This window comes from Salminus brasiliensis, chromosome 3, assembly GCF_030463535.1.
Source record: "Salminus brasiliensis chromosome 3, fSalBra1.hap2, whole genome shotgun sequence".
Classification (NCBI taxonomy): Eukaryota; Metazoa; Chordata; class Actinopteri; order Characiformes; family Bryconidae; genus Salminus; species Salminus brasiliensis.
Window position 1 is genome coordinate 11,686,189 of NC_132880.1, and position 25,188 is coordinate 11,711,376.

A 25,188-nucleotide genomic window follows, 5' to 3' on the forward strand; every position below is an offset into this window, starting at 1 on the left:
AAGGAGACAGTGAAGATCTTATAGAGACGTAATAACTGTGCTGTAGGATTAGCTGAGATTGTGTTTTATGGTTGATTAGCTAGCAATAAAAAACTTGTCAAGAGTAATTATAAAAGACTTATATGCAATTGGATCCATAAGTATTTGGACACAGTCACCTCTGTACATCATCACGCAGATTTAAAAATTAAACACTCAAGATTAAAGTGTATATGCTGATTTAAGGGGTTTAATATTGCATTAATTGTGTAGGAACACAGCCATTTTTTACACCCTTCATTTTCACAGGACCAAAAGTGGGAAATGGAAAAAAGCAGTTTCATGGCCAGCTGTAGCTTGTTCCCTGATTGTTTAATGACAAATTAAATAGAAAATAACTCTTAATTCCTCTTAAGGGCAGAATTTGTATGTAGTAGCTGTTTGTGGGAACTCTCAATAAGCAGTCCGAAGCCACTGTAAGTGAAGGATGCCATCAGTAGGCTGGAAAAGGAAAACAAAACTACCATGCTCACCAAAATCAGAAAGATTTTTAGACCACAGGACATTTTTCCAGCAGCATAAATTGGTATAATTAATAGTTAATCTTCTTAATAAAATGTAACTTCATGTAAATGTATTTTTGCAATTTAAAATAAAAATGTTAATGTTAAGTTTTAATTTTAAGGCAAATAACAAGTACCAAACAACTCAAGTCTAGTAACAGAGTCAAATAAATTTTGCTAACTGCGCATGAGCGTTTTAACAAGATTCATCAAAGAAACTTAATGTTTGCCTAGAAAAGAATTTTCTTATACTGGCAGTCTGAGGACTACATTTTGCCACAAAGCTCACAATTTGTTCTGCTGAGAAGAAGGAGAACAGTGGCTGTGCATCAAGACCCACCTTGCACTAATGTCTCCAGAAAAGGGGCTACAACCGCTGCATTCCTAATACCAAGCAACTCCTGAACCAGAGACAATGCCAGAAGCATCTAACCTAAAAGGAACTGGACTGTTGCTTAGTAGTCCAAAAAACCCTTTTCAGGTGAATCAAGGTACTAGAGTCTGGAGGATGTGTTGAATCAGGTCCAAAGTCTCCCTGAAGATTTTTGAGCACTTTTACATCTGCTGATAAACATTAGGGAGATGCCAATTTTCTTTCCCACCTGGACTTAAAAAACAATAAATACAAAAGTATATAATTGCAAATGTGTGCATGCTGGGTTTAGGTGATTAGGGTCCAAACTAAGTTACACTAACAGTAAATTGGAATACATATGTACTGAAGGGATGTGCTGTGCATGTAAAAGAAAAGTAAAACAGGGTGTTCAGGGGTCCACACTCCTCAAATATGTGAATACCAAGGAACTTGAAACTGCCAACTCTTTCCACCGCTGTCTCCTCGATGCACAGGGTTGTGTGTATTCTGCTCCCTCTCCTGACGTCAAGAGTCAACTCCTTGGTTTTGCTAACATTGAGGGAGAGGTTGTCAGTGCACCACTCTGCAAAGATTTTCACTTCCTCCCTGTATAGTCCCTTATCATCGTTGGTGATGTTGCCAATTATTCATCTGCAAACTTGATGATGGTATGATGGATGATGCAAAGCATTCTTAGAGGTACATAGTGTAGAGCATGGGTGAGAGAACATAGCCTCATATTTGTGTACCAAAATAGTTATTATTTATACTTGCTTGCGTGTAGAGTTAGTCTGTATATCAGTAATAAGGTGTAAGGAACCTATAAACATTCTGATCTTTTTAAGTCTAATTTTATGGCATTGTCAACTCTTGTCAAAGAGGATTTAAAGTGTTGGTGCTCCCTCCCTTTGTCCTTAATCCGTCTCCAAATTTTCCTTCAACACTGTGGTGGCATCTGTCATCTTTTATGTAGTGGTCTGCTGGGACTGTAGCATTTCGACTGCAGAAAAGAACGACTCTGGCAGCACTGGGCAGCTCCTTCAGTGAGCGGCTGCTTCCCCCGAAGTTGCAGAACCGTCCTTCTTTCCTGCTGCTGTTAGACTCTACAACCAGCACTGCTCCCAGCAGACCACATACACACACGCTAAAACTCTACACACCTACAGGAAATAAAGGGTAAATGTGCAATATAATATTGTTCTGCAGAGATTTTAATTTTTAAATTTATATATATATATATATATATATATATATACTTTTTGTATCTTGGAGTGTCTTGCAATCTTTTTGCTGCTGTGACACTGTACATTTTCCCACTGTTCCCACAGTTCTTCAGATCTTCACAGCAGTGTTCCAGCTTCTAGTGTAAAATCTTCTGAGAAGAGTGCAAGCTGTTACTGCAGCAAAGTTAGGGGGGCACACTCTAATGCCTGGATGAGTTGCTGTTAACAAATATGTGTGTGTTTTTGGGCAGTTCAGTTCAACATGCATAACTGTGCATGGTTCGGCCCAAGATGGGGCCTATCCTTTTCCCATGCTAAACCTGAGTAGCTGCCAAGACTGAGAAAGTAGACCTGGTCTCTGATACTTACCTGATAAGGGGTAATTTCCAGTCTTGTAATTATTATATATATATATCTTCTGTGTTTTCTTTTGTTCTTTCATACAGTTTATTTGAGCACCAATAAAGTTCACTAGTTTGCCTCACATTTGAGCTGTGGTCCTTAAAGACGACTACCTATTCACACAGATCTTTTGAACTACTGGTCTCTTGTAAACCCTTCATGGTAGTTCCAGCATCACAGGAAGCACATTACCATCTTTGAGCTCAAATTACTTAAAGAAAAAAGGGTACTATCTTACTTGAGATCTTAAGCAAATAATGTGTTTGTTACTACATATTTCCAGTGATACTAAGACATGGCTATCCATGTGTTCACATTTGCTGCTGGAATCAATGAAGTGTGCTCTAAAAAAAATCTCTGTAGATTTTATTAAGCTTAATACTTAATAGGAATTTAATAGGTATGCTTACTCTGTCTTGTTCACCCCAATTCCTATGTATTGTACGGAACTATAAACTGACCTTGCATATCAAAACTTGTAAGGTAATGTATTGCTAAATTATCATGACAATAATGCAAATCCAAAATCCACAAACCTACACTAGCCTTTCATAGCATTAGTACAGTTTTTGTACATAGCATTTTGTACAGTGCATAGCATTAGTACACAGCATTTTGTACAGTGCTGCTGGTCAGTTTAATCTGATTTTAATAATCCTGCATGCTCCTCCTCTCTTCTCAGTGGCTGCCATGACAACAGACGAGGCAGAGAGTATACAGAAGAAACAGGTGAGTGAGCAGCAGCAGGAAGAGGAGGAACCTGGAGCTCTAGACCCTGGCCCTTCTGAGCTGCATCAGGACGAAGGCTCTGGCTCACTGCTGCCTCCTGGGGGTTTGGAGGAAGAACTGCAGCTGAAACCACGCCAGCGTACCTCAGCAGGACGTGGCCTCTCCCGCCTTTTCTCCTCCTTCCTCAATCGCCGGTCACAGTGCTCTGAAGGAGAGGGGTCTGATGCAGAGTTGGCGCAGGAGAGTCAGGATAACCCCAAAGCTCCTATCGCAGACCCAGAACCTGAGTTGCGCATTGAGGGAGATGCAGCAGTAGACCTGCATTCCATCAGCAGTGCTGAGAACCAGGTGAGAGAGGTAGAGAGAGAGAGAGAGAGAGACAGAGACCAAGACCACACTAATTGCTTTTATGTGGCTGAAACATGTCTAACAGGTTTAATGGGATCAGTAAAGCATAATCTTCACTCTTTTACAAGCTTGTGCAAACTATGTGACTGGGATTCAGGGAAGAAGCTTATTTTAGCTTCTGGGCTAGAAAATACCTATTTTCTTTTACATTGAAACAAGTTGTTACCTAAATGGGCAATAGAGATGCTGGTAATAAATCAGATGTTGGTGAGATACATTCATCTTTTGCTTTATATCACTGGTTTTGCCAGGTAAACCTAACATATAGATGCAGGTATATAGTTCCATACTGCAACGTTACTTTGCTTGAGGCTGCCTATACACCACTATAGACCACGCTTTTTTTGCCACTTAAACACACCCAATCCAATTAAACAGATTTTTTTTTACAACCCCGTCCAGCAGGGGCAAATCTAGAAAAATATTTAGGTGGAAGGAGGGGGGCAGAAAGTTTTGAGGGGTGGCAACATCTGAGACGTATATATACTTAATTACATCACAGTTATTACAGTTTAATGAGCAATAATGTGTCCACACTACAAAGGGGCACGAGTTGCCATTTACAAACTCATTTGAGGTTTCATGTGAAACAGTTCATACTAGGAATAAGTTACCATACAATGAGATCTCACTAATAGGAGATAGAAGTATGGTAACAATATTGTAGGTGGCCATTGTCAGGGGGAAAGTAAACAATTTTTGACTGTGTCAGAGTGGCAGCGCTGCAGGCAAAAACTATCCAAAGAAAAACTTACCTAAGATCTGGGGACTGAGCTGTACTAAGATGAGCATAAATACACTGTGGAAATGGATCATGGCACTTTTAACAAAAATTCAACAAGGTTTTAATTTGTTGCTGGGGTGGCAGCAGGGGTATCAAGGCCTTCTTTTTTTAAAGGTGTCATCTGCCACTCGTGCCACGCCGTTAGATCCACCCATGCCTTCCAGGGCCTTCCAAGTGGGTGTGGTGGAGCAGAAAAAGAAATCAGTCTAATTGGTCCTTTTGCCCACCCCACCATATTTACACTGGTTTCACATCTACGTCAGATCTCTGTCTGTTTTTTCTAGTTTTTAGTCTCGAAGTGGCCTTTGTTTTTGATCCTGCTTTGGATTCTAAGGTGTATAATCACCTTGATGCAGCTTCATGTAGCGTATACTAGGGGTTGCGGTTCTGTGCATGTAGACGCACAGAGAATACATGGTAGCAATATTAGGATAAACAGAGCAGTTTTACAAGCACACATGCCACTGAAAACCTTAAGCTGTTGGTTTGCATGATGCTGTGGGAACTGTAGTAGTTTAGAAGTATTGCTATGGAAAACTGTAGTCTTGTCCTCTCTGCCCCTCCTCTTTCTCCTTTCTCTCTTGTCTCTCTTCCTCTCACTGCCGTGTGTGGTGGGGGTGACTTGTTTTAATCTCTCATTATTGTTTATTTCTCACTGTTCTCACTTTTGGATTTAAAACGTGTTTCACAGATATTTTGGCTGTTAACATCTTATTTCAACTCATGGATTCATGGTAGATTGGATGTGGAAGGTGTTTGTGTGTGTTATTTTAAGTCATTGGTGGTTTGTGTGCCTTGCAACTCTCAATGCCATTTTTTTCTTATTGTGGAATTGTATACATTGACCTTAACTAAGGCAAGTGAGGCATGCAGTTCTTTAGATGCTTGTCTGGGTTCTTTTGTGATCTCCTGGAGCTATTGATGCTCTATTGGTGAAAATGAAATGAAAATGAAAATGTGATAAGTCGGCCACTTTTGGAACTGTTCACCTCTGTTCCAAGTGTTTTTTATTTGTGGATAATAGCCCTCACTGTGGTTTATTTGTATTTATTTACAGTTTGTGTCCTTAATATGGATTTGAATGTGGATTCCTGAGGTCAAATATATGCATAAGAATTTAACTAAGGGCTGAGAACATCATTCAGCCAATCAGAATTTTACCCCTATATGTTACACTAATGTATACTATGCCTAGTTGCTTTCAGCATATGGCAAGAGAACAATTGCACTTTAATTGCTATGACAACTAATTAACTTTACCGTTCGTTTACCTCAATTTTACCGAATATATACACTAAACTTACCAATTAACATGCAATGGTAAACTCATTTCTAAAAATCAGCAATGGCTAAGAATTAAAACATACGTTTCTGCTTATTTCTATTACTGCTGTACAGTCCTTGTATATGTACAGTGGTTATTTTGTACTTCTGAAGTGTGTACCGAAAAACTATTAATAATGGTGGCATGGTGACCACTTATTTCTGAAGTAATTGGTATTTTTGATATGTTCTTACTTGATATGTTATGTGCAGTATGAACAAAAGGTCACTAGTATTTACTACATGTATAAAAAGGAATGACTGGAAATATCTGAAATACCTGGTTTTGTTAGATGTTACTATGTACTTGTAAAATATTATTTATTTCTAAAAACTGCAAGTATTGATGTACATACCTTGTAGTGTTCAGATAACTTACTATACATTTGTATTTATGTCTTATTTGTAAGCACTATATATTTACCATTAACGTCTAAATGACCAAAGTACCAAAGTTTACTGTACCTTAAAATGAAGTGCATTACTCATACATTTTTCCTTTCAGTACAAAAATGCTTTCTAGGTTCAAAATATGGTGATTGTGGAAGTAAATGTATAAGACTTCAGTCTGTTTGTAGAGCTAATCCTATCCTAAGTTATTTATCAGAATGATTTATGCTTTTTTTATGTATTGGTAAAACATAGACATACAGTACTGTTCAGAGATGTAGCTTTTAAAAACAGTCACATTAGATTAGATGCAAGTAAACATGCATACAGTAAAAAGTAACAAGAATTTCTCATAAAAAAAAGTTTAATGAGCACAGTGAAATATGCAAAACACTACTTTTTATTTTATTGTTGTTTCAATTTGTTCTAATATTAATGCTTTACTTTTTAGACTTATCATATAAACACTTACTGCCTGGACAAGTAGCTTTTTTTTTAATTCCAATTTCAACAGGTACCTAAAACATTTGTACAGTACTGTACTTGTGTCCAGTTGGTAGGCAGTAACAGATCATTAGTTTGAGTTTGAAAGAATGCTGGTATGTCTGGAACACACCTCAGCATAAATCCTATTTAAGAGCCTTTGGTAGTCCTAGACCTTTTTGAGTAATTTCAGAATTTAAGTGTGTTGTATTGTGCTATGTAGTATTGATAATACACAGGTGAGCAATTTCAGTACGTAAATGAAAACTTTATCTGCTGAAGTGTGGCCTTTTGTGCAGAAGCCCAACAAGTGAATTGCAATAGTACAACCAAGAGGTAGTAGATGTATAATGTAAATTTGGCAGTGGCATAGGGCAGCGTGAAGGACAGCATAACTGTATTGGTATACTTTCAGCAAGAAATGCTCACCATTAAGTCTGCATGAAACAAAAAACATCTTCACAAGCTAGCATGCTCTGCAGTTTTGCCTTTGGTGGTTTTATTTAAAAACTTCAGTTAAACAGTATGAGATCCTGGTTTGTGCTTCTGGTAACTAAATTTCAGTCATGCAGATATTTTCTATTCACTAATCATATTTATTAATAAAATATAAAATGTGTAAATAAATAAAAGGCATGCCATATGTACAGAGATAATATTCCAAAAAAAAGGTCACCACCTGGACTTAACTAAGGAAATGGGAGAGCCTCCTGTTTCAAAATTACTGCATGGGTGATTATTCTTCAGCTGGCAATAAGTTATTTAACTCTAACAAATGAGAGGCCACTCACTGCATCAGTTAAACATGTCGAAAGACACATCCTGTGATCTTGGAAAGATGTTGATCTGTTTCAGAAGGGTAAAATTATTTGCATACACTATAAAAACCTGGCATACCATAATAGTTCTTCGTCAACGCTGCAGCACCTGAACCGAAAGCATCCTCAAGTGAACTGCATTTCTCAAAGTGTACTCCCAGCCTATTATTAGTTGAAAAGACTGAGCATGATAAGTAGCAAGACAGCAATTGCACCAAGATCTCACTCATGTATGTATGTCATAGTTTGTATTCCATGTACATCAGGTTGATTAAATGGGCTTAGTTCGGGAGACAATAAGCCAAATATTTTAAGCTTTGATTTAGTAAAAATGTTGAGTTTGAATGAAAACTTTTGTGAGGATTAACTCTTGCTTCCGAATTTTTAATATACCTATTATTTTGCATAACACACTATTGATATAGTTGTTTAAAAACAACTATAAAGTAAGTATGATTTATCTGATTACTCGATTAATCAATGAAAAAATGAGTACTCAGAAAATCCAAAATATTCGATGGTTGCAGTCTGCATTTTATTTATATTATTTATATATTCTATACTTACTACCTCAGTATCTGCTGTTTCATGTTTCATGTGTGTTATAAGCTGTCTGCATATAATGTCACAGCATTCTCTTTCTCCCTACTTCTACTCTGTATTAAGTTGTATTTATTACATTGTCTTTTTAGTTTAATGTTGTCTGCACGTTGCACTTTTTAAGTCTGTCCTGTACTGTATTGTTTTGTTCTCGTTTTGTTCTATGTTGCACCTTTTGTTTTGGGAAAAATGCAATTTCATCTCATTTTACTGTGTACTTGTACAGAGCTGAAATGACACTGAAAGCCACTTGACTTGACTTGACTTGACACCACAGAGTCCCGATATGAAACCTCAATACAAGATCTTGGGAAAACATTAATGCTACCCTGGGCAGAAATAAATGTTGTCACATTGCAGAGGCTTGTGGAAACTATGCCACAGCGAATGCGCATTCGCTGTGGCATAGTTTCCACAAGCCTCTGCAGTGTGACAACATTTAGTCCTGCCCAATGAAATATTATAATATTATATTATATCCAATTAAATATTATATCCAATGAAATATTATAGTGACCTTTTTTTTGACCAGGCAGTGTATAACAAAAAAGGAAATTGCAATATACAAACACAAAAAATACATAATATATTTATAATTATAATATAATATAATTATAAAAAAACTGGTGTGCAAAGTAGAGATGATCATTGTAAAGTGCAGAGTGCAAAATGTACCGTACAAGTACAGTACTTACAAAGTACAAGATACACTACAAAAAGTGGTTTGTTGTTATGTATTTAAAAAAATACTACTAGCTCATCAGATTGTTATAATTAATGCCATCAAGCAGAAGGTGCTGAAAACAAAGTTCACATTTCTGTTGTAGATATGCAGGTTGCTTGTATATAAATATAAGTTATGATCAACTACCTGTTTAGCAAAAATCTAAATGTGTTTTCAGTTTGCCATAACAAGGAGGTATGAGACAAATTTGTTTGCAGTGTGTTCAGCAGCTTGCTGCACCCTTGGCAACATTATACTTGCAACATCTTTTAAAGTGTCCTGTGCTAAAGTCAAATACACACAGTAACGTACAGGTCACTTGCAAAAAAAAGTCTTACTTATGTTTGTTAAAGTGTATTCAATTCTTAAATGTACTGTATTCCTTTGATTGTCTTACAGATCTTCCCGTCTGATACTGTATTCCTTTCTCTTTCTAACAGATCACAGTGGAGCCAAAAGAGAACAAAGAAGGTGAAAAAGAGGAAAAGAAAGAGAAAAAGGAGAAAAAAGAAAAGGTAGAGAAGAAAGACAAGACAGAAAAAACTGAGAAGACGGATAGGAAAGAAAAATTTGAAAAGAAAGACAAAACTGAGAAAAAGGAAAAAAAAGACAAGAAGAACAAGGGCAAAAAAGAGGAAGGAGAGAAAGAGAAAGAGCGTGAGAAAGAAGAGGAAAAAGAGACAGAGGAGCCTAAGCTTGAGGAAGACGCAGTTGTAGCTGAAGACGGGAAGATAGAAGGAGAGGTAGAGGGTGAAAGAGGGAAGGAGGAGGAGCAGACCACTGAGGAGGAAACAAACGCCCACAAAGGTCTGCGTCGACCCAAGATCATGCACTGCAAAGTCACACTGCTGGATGACACTCTATTTGAGTGTAAACTTGATGTAAGACTTTTGTACACATGTAACACTGAAGTACTTCTGCATTGTGTTCACAGTTCATCAGACATTGGTTTGCACTTCTGACACTGTTTAACAGTGGCAACCCTCAATAGAATATAATGCTGTTTCACCCCTCTCAGGCTGATCTGTCTAACACTAATATAATCACATACTGGTACAGTCTGTAAGATAATCCTAAAATAAGATAAGATAATCCTTTATTAGTCCTGCAGTGGGGAAATTCTCAACCATATTTTGTTCAGATATCATTTGGTTTTATTATACTAAATCCCAATATGTCTTTTGACATACAGACAATAGCCTCTCACATTGCAAATGTATAAATATACTTTTTCAAAAATTAACCAAGAGAAATTATTTTATTCTATGCAGAAACATGCCAAAGGCCAGGAGCTGTTTGCAAAAGTTTGTGACCACCTGAATCTGCTGGAGAAGGACTATTATGGCCTTGCCATATGGGAGACACCAATCATTAAGGTACATTGGTCTTAAAGCTTGATCAGAATCTTTGAGTTACAATTTGTTTTTGTTTTTTAAAAAAAAAAAAAAAATCTGTTTTGCTCAGTTCCTTTCACAGCGTTTGTTTTCTCTAGTTATATATATATACATCTGCTCTTGAGTGAAATATTTTAAATAAAACTGGATGTATTAAAATGAGTAGTAAAAAGCACCAACCCCCACCCCCCAACCCCCTGCCCCACCCCACCCGCACCTCTTTCTCACAGACGTGGCTCGACTTCACAAAGGAGATCCGACGACAGGTGCAAGGTGAAAAGATCATCAGAATCATTTGTAATGTTATGTTTTACAGATAATGTCTAATTTGCATTTCATTAAGGGATTTTAATGCTCTACTTTAAGGAACGAACTATGATTTTACATTCAATGTAAAGTTTTATCCACCGGATCCAGCCCAGCTGTCAGAGGACATCACCAGGTCAGTACCCCTCTCTCTCTCTCTCTTTTTCTCTCTCTCTCATTCCCTCCCTCTTACAGGTGTTCTTACAGTATTTATTTCATTCTGTTGGTCTACAGGTACTACCTCTGTCTGCAGCTACGCAAGGACATCTTGAGTGGCCGACTGCCCTGCTCTTTTGTCACCTTAGCCCTGTTGGGCTCATATGCACTACAGTCTGAACTGGGGGAGTATGACCCCGAGGTGCATGGCATAGATTACGCCAAGGAGCTCAAGCTTATCCCTAACCAAACCAAGGAACTAGAGGACAAAGTAATGGAGCTCCATCGAACATACAGGTATAACTATATTTGAGTGAGTTATGTTACATTATGAGCAATATGTTAAATTAAGCAACTAATTATGCACCAGAATGAGCAGATGTGGGTTCTCTGTAAAGGATTAACTTATTTTCTTTTAGAAAATCAACCTGCTCATTCTTTGTTTCATCCTGTTTTTGTTGTCTCTACTGTCCGGGGAAGGATTTTTGTTTTGTTTTTATTGATGTTGTTCTGTGTTCACCAGGTCAATGAGTCCAGCTCAAGCTGACATGATGTTCCTGGAGAATGCCAAGAAGCTCTCTATGTATGGAGTAGATCTACACAATGCTAAGGTAAAAGAATGATGGCCATGATCTTTCTTTTCTCTGGCTTCAGATTCTAGAAGCCGCATGTAGAATGTAGCAGCCACAGGGATGGGATCTTTGATTCAAGATTTGAAGTAAATTGCCCCCGCCTCAACCTTCAAAGTTTGCCATTAAAGACAGTTACATTTATTTGCTACCATTCTATTGTGTGGCACATGTGCAGCCTGCTAAAATACACCATGCAAGAGTCTTTGCCTCACCTCTCAGATTTAATAGCTAAAACCAGGTCAATCTGTTTGCAACAAGCCATGGATTTAAATAAAATTTGGAGCCAGTATTCATCAAAGACAAGAATGGGCTGCCTCCTAGTGGTGATTCAGCATTGCCACTTTTTATGACAAGGTGATGTTATTCAAAACAGTTTTATTTTATTAATTAATTAATAACCATATGAATAGTTGTGTGGATTTCGGGTTCATCCATAGGCATTTACTATTAAAATATTATTACTACTGGTGCTGTCACAAAGCAGCTTTACAGAATCAGTAATCAGTAAAAAGACAAGAAATCAAGAACATAAGAAGATGTGAAAACCTAACCCCCGTCCCGCCCGTGAGCAACCAAAGGTGACAGTGGCGAGGGAAAACTCCCTCAGAGCTGGAGGAAGAAACCTTGAAAGGAACCAAGACTCACAAGGAGGAACCATCTTCCTCTGATCAGAACTATTTATAAATTATTGATAAAAGGCATCATGGTGTAGTATAACTTCATATAATCATAGCATAGTAAAGAGACAGATTTACTTCTGAGCAGGATATGGAGTGAGGCTATATCGTTTAGATCGATGTTTGATTGTCTACATTTTGTAAAGTGCCTTATTTTTCCCTCTTGTTATGAGTCTGTTGTTAAGTGGTGTGGTATTACTGAGGAAGTAGTTTACTACATAGCAAAAGGTATGCTCCCCGTCTCAACAGTAGAGCAAGAGGACTTTAAATGGCTGGTAAACGCTTGACCCATGATACCCATTGCCCAGTCGCTATTTCTTTGCACGAGAAGCGCTGCCTAACACATCCATTCAAGTCAGACAGACCCTTTTTCAACCGGCTCGCAAGATTAAAACGTTTTGCCTTAAGGACAGATATATGGTCAGGATGCAGTGCTTTGGGCATCGACTTTATCTGTCAATAGGTAAGTGAATATTTAAACAAATTAACGTTAACTGCTGCACTTATTTCCCAAAGCTTGAATTAAGCAGTTGTTTATTTCAGTTATGTATTTGTTACTTATTTCATTAAAAAAAACATCCTTTAAATTAGAAACAGCATATAATGTAAAATGTTCATATACTAGACAGTTTTTCCAAAGCGACGTATACCCTACTTTTTTGTTTTTTAAAACAAAAGCATTTTATATAGGCCTATTAACCTAAAATTGTAACAAAATTAAATTCATCTCTAGTGTACACAGAGGTGTTGATCATATTTCATTAGGACTAAATTAGCTTCCATTGAACAAAGTTCTATTTATCATACAGTTATTAAAAAGTAAACTCATATTTTTACAGGACATGGGTGCATGGATGATGACAGGGTGACCCGGTTTGACCTGTGTTTATATAATGTTCATACATTTTTTGTTTGTGAGTTTGTTGAGTCTGTTGGCGTGAGCCACCCTCAGCCTTCTGCCCAAGCATGCAACAGCTTAGAGGATAGCACTTGCCATCCTTGACTCATAGAAGATCCTGAGCGTAGTCTGGCAGATATTGAAGGACTTCAGGCACCTTCAGGAAATTGAGATGACTTTGGACCTTTCTGTAGAGGGAGTCAGTGTTTATAGCCCAGTCTAGTTTATTGTCAGTGTGTACTCGCAGATATTTGTATATTTGTATTTTTCTCCTCAGGTCCACCACAATTTCTTTTTTCTTTATCACATTGAGCTGCAAATGGTTCAGCTCACACCATGCGACAAAGTTCTTCACCATCCTCTGTACTCATCCTCATCACCCTTGCTGATACATCATCAACTACAACTATAGAGGGAGTCAGTGTTTATAGCCCAGTCTAGTTTATTGTCAGTGTGTCTCGCAGATATTAGTATATTTGTATTTTTCTCCTCAGGTCCACCCCAATTTCTTTTTTCTTTATCACATTGAGCTGCAAATGGTTCAGCTCACACCATGCGACAAAGTTATTCACCATCCTCTGTACTCATCCTCATTACCCTTGCTGATACATCATCAACTACAACTATTGCAGAGTCATCAGAAAACGTCTGAAGGTGGCAGGTCTCTGTGCAGTAGCTGAAGTCTGTGGTGTAAAGGGTAAAGAGGAAGGGAGAGAGGACAGTTCCCTGCGGAGCTCCAATGTTTCTGACCACTCTCTCCGACACGCAGTGCTGCAGGCATACATACTGTGGTCTGCCAGTCAGGTAGTCCTCAATCCATGAAACAAGGGAGCCATCTGTTTGCATCACTGTCAGCTTGTCACCCAGAAGATCAGGCCATATGGTGTTGAATGCACTGGAGAAGTCAAGAAACGAGACCCTCACAGTGCTGGGTGGCTTGTCCAGGTGAGCGTAGACTCGGTTAAGCATGTAGATTATGGCATCCTCATCTCCTAGACGGGGCTGGGAACTGAAGAGGGTCCAGAAGTGGCTGGACCATAGGCCTCTCCATGGTCTTCATGGCGTGTGACGTCAGTGCCACTGTCCTGTAGTCCTTGATGTCTATGGGTTGCGGCGTCTTCGAAAGAAGAACAATGCAGGACGTCTTCCACAATACAGGGACCCAGGCTCATGTTGAAGACATGATGCAGTACTCCACAAAGCTGGGTGGCACAGGCTTTAAGCACCCTGGAGTGGACCCCATCTGGGCCTGCAGCCTTATTTGTGTGGAGTCTCCTCACCTGGTCAGCAGTGAGACTCACTGTAGAGGTGATGGGTGTAGGAGGTGAGGATGTGTGAGGTGGGCTCTCACAGGAGGGGGCAGACTACCAGGCGGGGGAGGGAGGGTGAGTGGAGTGGGCTGCTGAGGACGGGGGAGGACAGAACCTACAGTGTTAAATTTGTTAAAGAACATATTTAGCTCGTTGGCTCTGTCCACGCTGCCCTGAACTTCTCCGTTGTTGACCAGAAGCCAGAGATGGTACTCATTTCACTCCAGACCTACCTCATATTGTTCTTCCTCCTATATCTATTTTTATCCTCCCTGATATTTGTCTTCAGTTCCCTCTGGACTGTTATCACCTCTTATCTCTATCCAGCTCTGAAGGCCCTCTTCTTGTTGTTAAGGGGAGCTTTAAAGTCCTTGGTTACCCACAGCTTGTTGTTTGGGAACATTTAACAGTCCTGGTTGGGACAGTGTTCAGAATTCAGAATAGGACCCTGGAGGTTTTTTTTTTATATGAAGAGCTAACTAGCTCACAAACATTATCATTATCATATTACTGGCTGTGAACTAGCAGTGGAAAAGGGATCTAGACTAAACATGCCACATTTCACACATTCATAAAGCCCAACGGCAGCCATAATACGACAAAAACTTACGGCTTGTAGTTGATTTGGACACCAAACAAACTAAACAAACAGGGGTAACAGCTACTCCGCTTTTAGTGGGCAATAAACCTGTGCAAATAGACTGTAAACACAATCTAAAAGCAGTTAGTAAGCATACAATGCAGTAAATAACTAAACTATAGTTATATATTTATATATAAATAAATGTTACAAAGTGGAAAAGCAAGCTAAACACAAAGACCGTGAGGCCACAAACGCAGGAAAAATGGTTCTCTACATGTCTCTTTGTCTTTTAGGATCTGGATGGGGTGGACATCATGTTGGGCGTCTGCTCCAGTGGTCTAATGGTCTATAAAGATAAGCTGAGGATTAATCGTTTTCCATGGCCAAAAGTTCTTAAAGTCTCCTACAAACGCAGCAGCTTTTTCATTAAGATACGGCCCTCAGAGGTACGTTTACAAAGCATGGCAGCAAATTCTATTAAATTTATGGGTTATTACTACCTAGTTCCAGTAGTTTCCCTGAAATTATTTTTTTGTCTGACAGCTTGAACATTATGAGAGTGCCATTGGCTTCAAACTGCCCAATTACAAAGCCTCTAAGAAGCTTTGGAAAGTATGCGTGGAGCACCACACTTTTTTCAGGTAAGACAAACTATGGAAGTATTTGATAAATGGCTTTTGATTCTTAAACTACAGACAAACTGTCTTTTTTAATAAGAGTGACATTCCTTAAATGTTACTCTGCAATTGCTGTATGGTAGTTTATCTAGTGTTTTTTTTTTGTAGAAATAGAAATTGGAACGTATGATGCACCATATACTGTACACCCTACAAATGGGCATGCAATATAAGTGGCAATATGTTATTTGCTGGTTAATAATTACAACCAATACTTTAGCATTCCAAATTGCATGATGTTACTTCTAACCTTAATGGTAGGAATTTAGTTTATTCTAATGAATTGGTCGGTTAGTATAGTTTGGGTTTTACAGCCAGAAAGTTGCTGGATATTTATAAAACTTGATGGTCGAGTATTGGAGATGTTTTCATCCTGTGCTTATTAAATGGGTGTCAATTAATTAAGTCAGGTGACACCATTAGTGACTAAAAGGAGAAAGACAGAAGTTGAAAATACCTTTCCTAAAAATAATTGTGAATTACCTATGATAAAATGTCTACTTGAAAGAATCTGTTCTTCTGCCTAGGTTGACCTCTACTGAAGCTGCCACTACTCCTAGAAAGTTTTTGGCCCTCGGGTCTAAGTTCCGCTACAGCGGACGTACTCAAGTCCAGACTCGCCAAGCAAGCTCTATGATCGACCGCCCTGCACCACACTTCCAGCGCTCTGCCAGTAAGAGGGCATCACGCAGCTTAGATGGAGGTTTGTCTCTCTCTTTTGCTCCTATTGTGTCTTTTCTACCTCTGTCAGTGGAATTAAGTGCCCCTCATTAATAATCAAACAACCACCATTGGCTCACTGCTGTCTCATGTCAGTTCGTGTTGCAGTTAATCCCAGAGATGGTTTTAAAAAAAAAACTACAAAAAAAAGTTGTGTGTCCTGGTTTTACCTTCAGCCCTAATCATGACAGTGATTTCTTCATCTATGAAGCTACATCCACAATTCCAGCTCAGCTCAGAACTCAAAAGTTACTTAAAGTGAAAACTAAGCAAAACTAAAAATGCTGCTGAATTTAGTTAAATGATAGTTTGTAACTAACTGGTAAAGTACATACTTGCATATATAGTTGCAATTAAAATAATTACCTCCCAATAACTCCCATTGCAAATTAGGTTTATTAGCAATAATATAATAATATAATAATAATATATATATATATATATATATATATATATATATATATATAAACACTTTCAGCTGTTTACAGTGAATCAATCAAACAAGAACAATATAAATAGCTCAACACAACAACTATAACAAGTGTTTTCTCCAAATTCAACACAAAATGCCATTTTGATGACTACTGCAATCTTGGAATTTTTTAGCCCCTTGAATGGAATCCATTATAAGAGTACATGTGCAAATCAGCTGGCAAATCAAGGGCTTCATTAGTTGCATCAGGTGTGCTTGAGATAAAACAGATCAAATACTTGTACTGACTAAGGGTTTGTTGACTGTGGTGTTTGCTTTTAAGAAATGGGCAGTCAAACATCAATAAGTGTCAAGAGTTAAAAAACGTTCAAAAAGAAAATGTCATTGCCTTGCACAAACAAGGAAAGAAATAGCAAACGCACTGATCCTAGATGATCATCATATGATCCTAGAGATACAGTTGGAGGCATAGTTTGCAAGTTGAAAGTTAAAGGAACACTTGCAAGTTGAAAGGAAAAGGCTACACTACCTGGACATTGCAGAAAGAGGAAGTTATTACCAGCTGCCACCATATTCCTGAAGAGGCAGGTGGTCAGAAACCCTCAAATAACTGCAAAACACCTGCAGCAGATTTGGTGGCAGCAGGCACTGAGGTGTCATTTTGCACATTAAAACTCTTACTAAGCGCTAAAGGTCTCCATGCTTGTACATCTTAACTGACCCAAAACCACAAGAAAAGTCATCTCCAATCTGCTCAAAAATATAAAAATTATGCCACAGAGGTATTGAGATTCTCTTCTGTGGAGCGATGTTTTTTGTTTCATAAATTTTCCTAAGAAAAAAACGTCATGCCCTCTGTGAGAAAGCTGAAGCTTGGGCATCATTAGACCTTCCAACAAGACAATTATCCCAAGCATACTTCGAAGTCAACCAAGGCGTAGTTTTAGAAAAAGTCACATTAGATTCTTGGGATCTGAAGGAGGTGGTAGCAGCACGCAAAACCAGGAAGGTTACTGCCCATTAGAAATGAGCCAAGATTTCTCAGGAATGCTGCAAGAAGCTGGCATCTGACTATACATCATGTTTTCAGCAGGTCACAACAGCAAAAGGTTGCCATACTAAGTACTAAAGATGCATGTCATAAAGGGCTTGAATAATTCTGAGACTGCAGTCATCTTTAAAAGTTGCATCTTGTGTTGAATTTGGAGAAAGCACTCCTTATTTTAGTTGAACTATTTAAATTGGTTTTGTTTAATTGTAGACAACTTAATCAAGTTTTTTTCTATCTGAACATAGTACCTTGATGCTGACTGTCTGTCGATACCAATCTGTTCTTTGTGTTTCTTTTAATAATACAGCCCCACAATTTAGGTAAGATGTGCTGTTAATTAACACTAGTAATCACTTTAGTGATCACTTTATGTAATGGGAAATTCTAATCTGCAAAAACAATAAAGTTATAGAGTGTTTATCATAAAACCCTGTCCTCCCTGATCATTAAGCTTCGAGTTCCTTACCCTGTTGAGTTAAAATTTTGTATGTAATTCTTTTTCTTTTTCTTTATTACTACAATATTTCATTCTTCAGATGCGTTTTCAGTTAATACCCTGGGCTGCAAAGGGCTGTTGCTTTTCAACATTACAGGTTCTGCTCTTTGAAGAACTACAAAAGCCATACGCTGTCAGTATTCAAAGCTCTGTAGGATATGCTCAGGAGAACATTTTAACTACAAATTTCAAGTCTACAATTGAGTCCCTCTTGAAGAACTGAAAAACTCTTTTCCATGATGCTGTTATCTCAGCTATTCATTATAATATAACTCTGAATGTAAATAGAATAATATATGTGTAAATTAAGTAAATGCTGAAATAATAGATTAAAAATGTTAAAAAAAAAAGTAATAATCAAACTCATTAACTTCAGAGGTTTTAAACATATTCTCCTCTTCTTACATTCTCTGTTCCAATATCCAATTTGCTCTATTTAGCAGTGGTGTCCACCCCGGAAAAAACAGCACGCCCTGTCAGCGCTCCTGTAATGTCGCCAATCTCTCCCGGTGACGCCTCACCATCCCTTGTGGTGACCTCAGCAGCGCAGGTGGAGTTTAAACAGGCATCCACACCCAACAGGCCTTCACGCTCGGGAGAGGTAAAGACAGAAGGTCATGTGACCGAGGCCTTCAAAACACAGAGTGCCAAGCCTGAGGGCACACCTGAGATCAAGGTATCGGACACGCACATTCTTTTTTTGATTACATGTAATTACGTAATTGCTGTGTCATTTGGGTGCATACAATTTTCAAACATATTGCAGAGCCCCTGAAATATTGGAAGTATTGGAAGACTTGTGTATTATTTTAGCATTGTGGCAGCATGAGCTTTTGAAACTACAGGTTTAAAAATGCATGTAGGTAAGTCCACAGTTATAAAGTTATGACTCCATGAAATGTACTGTTTAGTGATGCACTGCAAGGAAGCACAACTGCTCTCAAAAAGAAACGTATATTATACAACAAACAGATGGAACTGTGTGGACATTATTTCTAAAAGGAATAGCTTTTGCCCTGGGATGCTTGTCACAGCTATGTGTGAATGTATATGTGAGAGATCAGGGCGTGTTACTGTGTGCCACTGCAGACTGTTGGCCGACGTGAAAGGCGGCATCGTGATACTCCTGCAGTGACGGCAACTAATGGGGAGAGAAAGAGTCAGGTGTGTGTTCTAGGTTTCAGCCACCTGCATTAAATGCATGCACATAATTTAACTAATTTTAAGCCCTTAAAATCCACTTCACTGTTGATGTTGTGCACAAAGAAAGAGCCTGTAGCTATTGATTAATTTACCTTTTGGTACCTAAGTGTTTAAGGATGGTTATCGGCAACTCAAACTCATGGTTTACTACAAGAAAAAAATGGCAAACTTGTATCACCATCTGGTAAATTCTCACCTAAAAACCTAAACAAAGCAATAGTTAGTGTATCAAAGTTTATAAATGTTTGTAACATCTGGCCTACTTCTAGTGAATTAGTGGGTCCTGTCAGTAAGCATCCAACTATAAATAATTATTTTGCAGTGTTGGTGCCATTGGCCCATTGTAGCAGATCCATGTATTTGGTGAGATTTGCCAGTTGGCAATTATGATGCGGTAATGTGGCAGTTTTTGTTTCATGTAATGTTGAGGTGACAAAAACATCTAAACGCATCTTTTACCTATACAATGAGCTTGAACATGGCTCTTTTTTCCTCTCCCTGGGATCTTGGGCAGTCGCCGCGAGCAGACACTGAGATGGTGCGCATGCGTAAGGTTAGACCATTTACCCACTTTGTGGATGTTACAGCATGAGGAATGAGCTGGTGCTCTCATCCTGATCCTCACTTTTCCGCCTTGAAAAGAAAAATGCTGCCATTAATTCATTTTATTAATTAATTAATTTATTTATTTATTTAGTCATCTGTTCTGGCCATGTGTCTGGCTTTGTTCATGCTTGTATAACCGTGGCTATACAAGTTGGCTTTCTGTGGCTGCTGGCTGCCTTTGTGTTATGGCTGTGGTGATGATGAATCAATGTCAAGTGTGAATTTTACAGAAGTAAAATCATACTCTGTCCTCAGATAAAATGTCTTTAGCGAAGATATTACTGCATCAGTGTATTAACCCTTTAGCAAGTATGATCCCACCTGTGGAATTTGCTGTGGCAGGTCACTGGTTGGTACAGTCCAACCAGGGGGATTGGAATGTTTGGCGTGAAGCATTCAGCTTAGAGTGAGACTCAACAATCAGCTTTAATTTTACTAGGTAACCTAACCTGCATTAAATACCTCTTCACATGACCATAGAGGAAAATTTCTTACAAGAAAATTCCACCTGTGGAAGCTACAAGCACCAGAATATTGTGGTGCTGTTTTAAGGTAATGCAAATAACTTTGCATTGTTTATATGTTTATTATTTTAGACTTTTTCAGTCTGAACTAGTGAACACAGGATTTAAAGTCATAAAGTGTATAAAAAGAGGCTAAATATGTCTATAAAAATAAAACAATATCACAGTATTGCTGCCTGTTGATTTCCTAGATGACCATTCTACAGACGTACAGCTTGGCGAGTTGCTGAGTAACGGTCACATTTTACAACACCCCAGTGGCTCGTGCCAAAGGAACTCACTCTGTGCAGACTGCCACAGACAGCCGGAACTCACTTGTGAAAGGGTTAAAGAACTCAAACTCTTTGGACACTTAGTGAAAATACTCAGCATATGTTTTAAATGTTTGATACTGGCGTGTTGTTCTGTGTTTTACAGATAACATATTTATTGCAACTCTGCCATTATTGTACCCAAGTAATAGCACATGCATTCAGTGTCAAGATGACTATGGCATCATTTAAATAAACAGTAAGCCATAAGGATGTTTTTGATGTAGTTTTTGGGGTTTATTTTGTTTCAGAGAGCTTAAGTAATGTCAGAGTACAGTTATGTTGTATTAACATTTTATCCACTGCACAATTGACCCTTAAACCGTTGTCTTCTTCACTCTGCTTTATAGCACGCACGCCTACACTTTTTAATTTTGATTTGATTTGACACCATGACTACATCCAGTTAGCTCTACACACTGATGGTCACTCTGGGTCAAACATTAAAAGACACCTGGTTTATTCATTCACGCTGGGAGACAACACATTCTTCATTTTCTCCTTTTTATTTTTTGTTCTTCGCAGAAAAGAGCTAAGAAACTTGAGGGTGAAACAATTTATATCAGGCATAGCAATTTAATGTTGGAGGTTTGTATGGAGCATCAGGATTTAAATTGTTTGCACATGGACTGTTTGCTGCTGCATGCTTTATTGCATGGAGATCTGTTTCACCTCTCTTTTACAGTGACTGCTGTTCCTTATTTTACTTTTAACCATACACTGGTTTTGTTTTGTTTGTTGATTTGTTTTGTAGCTTAACCCTAAAGGCTTGGCATGCACCATTTTCCTCAGTAATTCTAATGCAAGTACTTGTTTCTCTTTCGATATTTGAATTTTCCATTTTCATATTTATTATCGTTTCATTTAATATATGATTGGGAAAGTTATTTAACAAATGTCCCCTAGCTTTTTTCATGTTTATTTTTTGGCCCAGAACCAAGCTGAATAATTGGATCTAAATACATGCATTGAGTCTTCCTTTAAATAGCTATTTAAAAACATATGTATTGTTGCAAGACATGTTCAAAAGCACCCACTAGAGAAGTTTAAAAGCATTTTCTATGTCTGCAAAAATAAGGATTGTTACATTATTTTACAATAATTTGAACTGAATAGGCAATCAACCTCTACAAACGTTCTTGTATCCCCACTGGAGAAAAGAACAGTGCTTACATTTTAACATGCTTATGATGTATGTTTACATGAATCTTTACAATACAGTTGTCATCAGAGGTCTACATACATATACACTTATGATGACATCAGTGTCATGACAATATTTGGCTTTTAACAATTTCTTTGAACGGTTTTGTTTTTGGGTCTAAGTATATATTGGTATATACAGTATAAAACATACTTTGATGTGCAAGTTTTAATTTGTGAAGGTTTGGAATCAAATTTCTGTAATTGTAGAGTTCTGTAAGAGTTGAGTTCTTTTACCAAGGTCTTTAACCTTACATTGCTTGTTAGGGCTATGGCTTATTCATAGTCACTGTTAGGAGTCAAGTCAAGTCAGATTTATTTGTATAGCGCTTTTTACAACTGTTGTCGTCACAAAGCAGCTTTACATAATTACAGCTTTACATAGGAGTGGCCAGATGATGCAAATTTCAGAACTATGAATTCCTCATACATTTCCCCAACAAACAGCTCTGATGGAGCTATTTTAAGCAGCTGCCTAGCTCTGGAAATAATAAAAAAGGATGCCCACTGAGCACACAATGTATTTAGTAAGATGGCATGTGTTTTCTGGTAGCTGTTTATATAGTTTGTAATGCATTTAACAAAATGCCGGGTAAACGTATGTGACTTTTAAGAGCTTTTGTTCTAAGGTTTATTTGTCACATACATAGTCATACATGGTACAATTAGCAGTAAAATGCTTTGATAACTGCTTGTTCACATGAAACGGTTAGAACATATAGCAGGAGAATATATCCAATAGATAAATAGATAAAGCAAAGATGTAAAACATAAAATAAGAAACAATATAGCAATATATACATTCAGAATTTAATGTAGTCATTTTTCAAATTTGTCACATTTGTTCAAAGTACAAAATGTGCAACATAATGCTGTACAATTACACAGATGTTATATAATATAATGTAACAAGCTCCTCCTTATGCTTTCTGTGTTTGCCTTAAGGGAGTAAAAGCGCTTCCCTGACTGCAAAAGAGGGACAAGTCCATTGTTGGAATGACCAATGTCCTTCACAATTTTTCTGGCCTGACATCTGTAAATATATGATAATTAATATATGATTTTCAGATATGTACTCATATTTTTGGACTTTCCCATTGTACTGAGTGTCTGTCAGTCCAGATAAGCTACCAGGTATAATTTTGATCAGTAACAGGAAATTAAGAGGCCTTGGAAGACAAAAGACATTTGGCACCACTGAATTAATCATCTTAAGTGTATTTTTGACCCTACATGTGTAATTCTGACTGTGAAAAAAAGTTAAAATGCATAATTGAAAGCCTAATATTGCCATGGCATTCATGTTCGTTCTGAGTATATGTAACCATATCAACCACAACTATCAGTTGACACTGTTGCAGACTATAGGTTTCTTTCCCAGTCATGTATTCCCATTATTACTTCATGACCAATGGTTTTACTTAACGCTGTTTCCATTCTGTTGATGTAATCATAATCATTGTCTTAACAAAAGTAAGAAAGTCCATAAAAGTACAAAAAACCTCACACATGTTCACGTTTGACCTGTGTCACACTCCTCTTTTTCTCTGTGTATAAACATGGGCCTTCACATCACATTCATTGATTAACTCTGTATATCAGTAATTGGCTTTAACCTTTATATCTGAATATTCTCAGATATAATGTGGTGTCCTGTAGCACATTGCCTGGAGACACGTTTACGCTGTTGCATAAATGAGTTTTAAGCCTTTTTTATTATTTCTGTTAAGCAGCGATAAGATAGATGGCATCTACTGTAGACAGAGACTGTAATCTCTTTATTTATATATAACAAATCTAATTATAATTTAATAAATATGTCTAGAGACTGATCTAGCACTAGGCCTATCTGTAGTTTTGCTTAAATGTAGTGAGAGTACAGTGTATTTAGAATCGCTAGTGGTTTTTGATGAGCCAGGTGTGACTCCTAAGCTTTGTGTGCACAAGGACTTCCATGCAACCGTAGAATCTATACTGCTGAAATACTCAAATATTTATCCAATCTGCTGTTTTTTCTGCATCAGAGGTCACCATTAAAGAATAAATTAGAAAACGTTGTATTGTAAATACTAACTTTAGATTTTACCTGATTGAAATATACCTTCTTTGTGAAATTGGCAATGACCAGTTTGCATAACAAGTTTGTAATTGTGCAGTTAAGTCAATTTATGTATTTTGTAGCCTTTAAAAATCTGGTTACTCAAGAAGTTGGTAAATGTTTCAATATAATTAGTGGCTGGACCATTAGCTATTACCCCTATTAGATTTACCTTGCAAACAACACTGCTTTCGCTAAGCAGTAATCTGTCAGCTTGGTGACATATGAGGGGAGGCTGTCTGGTTAAAATGAGGCATTTAACAGATTAGAGCTGGCTTTTAATTTGAGTGTTTCAGTGATGCTTGAACAACTTGTGTAGAATATTAGGGCACATTTTAATTGTCTTCATATTCTGTCTCTCCATGTCTGCTTCTGTAGTTATGATTAACGATTGATTAACAATGATTGATGAGGACAAAATGAAGAGAAAGAAAATATTTAAAATGTATGAGAGACAGAATTTGAGAGGCTGGTATCTCATTAGAACATGGTTGATGTGGGCATATGCTTTGTGAACCTTTGAGTGTGAACAACTTGTTTGTTTTTGCTTTTGTACTGTGGGAGAAGACAGCATTTGCAGTACTGAAAGGCTGCAGCTCTGCACAGTTTAACATTCATTTGCTAATACACTAGGGGTAGAACAACCTGATACAAGTGTATGCCATACACTGCTGTTTAGCAACTTTTTTGGACAGAGATTTAACAAAGATTTAATATGCCAGCAAGAAGCCACACCCTCATCGAATGGTGGAGGAATCAGAAAGTGGACAACATAATCACTAGATTTAGAGTGAGCGCCCGTGGGACTGTGCTGGGAAATGTGTAGAAAATAAAAATCCAACCACAATAGGAGGCATGATAGCAGTGAACAATGCATAGGAAGCAAATCCTTTACAGTTGCAGGAAAAAGTAAGTAAACCTTGAATATTTGTTTAATAATGTTTTAGCAATGTGTTAGCAATGTTTAATAATAAAAGGCAGAACTGGTCAAAACTTCCTCTTCAATGTTGTGCCAGTGTGTTTTAGTTCAGCAACATTTCTGAGACACCTTGCATGTGCAGCCCTTTTCAAGCCAAGCCACATTATCTTAAAAGGGCCAAAACACACACAATCATCTTTTCAGCCATTC

At 37.8% G+C, this 25,188-nt stretch overlaps 1 protein-coding gene across 11 annotated transcripts in view; it reads left to right on the forward strand.

Moving 5' to 3' along the window:
- The window catches only part of epb41a (erythrocyte membrane protein band 4.1a), a 68,217-nt gene that overhangs the window by 18,898 nt on the left and 24,131 nt on the right, over positions 1-25,188 (forward strand). For 4 of the 11 annotated variants that reach the window (XM_072675455.1, XM_072675456.1, XM_072675452.1 and 1 more), the window contains exons 4-17: positions 3,223-3,599; positions 9,222-9,662; positions 10,053-10,157; positions 10,406-10,448; positions 10,542-10,617; positions 10,716-10,934; positions 11,161-11,248; positions 15,031-15,183; positions 15,281-15,378; positions 15,942-16,117; positions 18,555-18,790; positions 19,204-19,278; positions 19,832-19,870; positions 21,284-21,346. In XM_072675455.1, the coding sequence (XP_072531556.1) occupies positions 3,223-3,599; positions 9,222-9,662; positions 10,053-10,157; positions 10,406-10,448; positions 10,542-10,617; positions 10,716-10,934; positions 11,161-11,248; positions 15,031-15,183; positions 15,281-15,378; positions 15,942-16,117; positions 18,555-18,790; positions 19,204-19,278; positions 19,832-19,870; positions 21,284-21,346 (2,189 nt within the window). Of the gene's footprint in view, positions 1-3,204; positions 3,600-9,221; positions 9,663-10,052; positions 10,158-10,405; positions 10,449-10,541; positions 10,618-10,715; positions 10,935-11,160; positions 11,249-15,030; positions 15,184-15,280; positions 15,379-15,941; positions 16,118-18,554; positions 18,791-19,203; positions 19,279-19,831; positions 19,871-21,283; positions 21,347-21,512; positions 21,561-25,188 lie in introns of all 11 variants that reach the window. The other 7 variants (XM_072675461.1, XM_072675462.1, XM_072675457.1 and 4 more) reach the window with 6 other exon arrangements.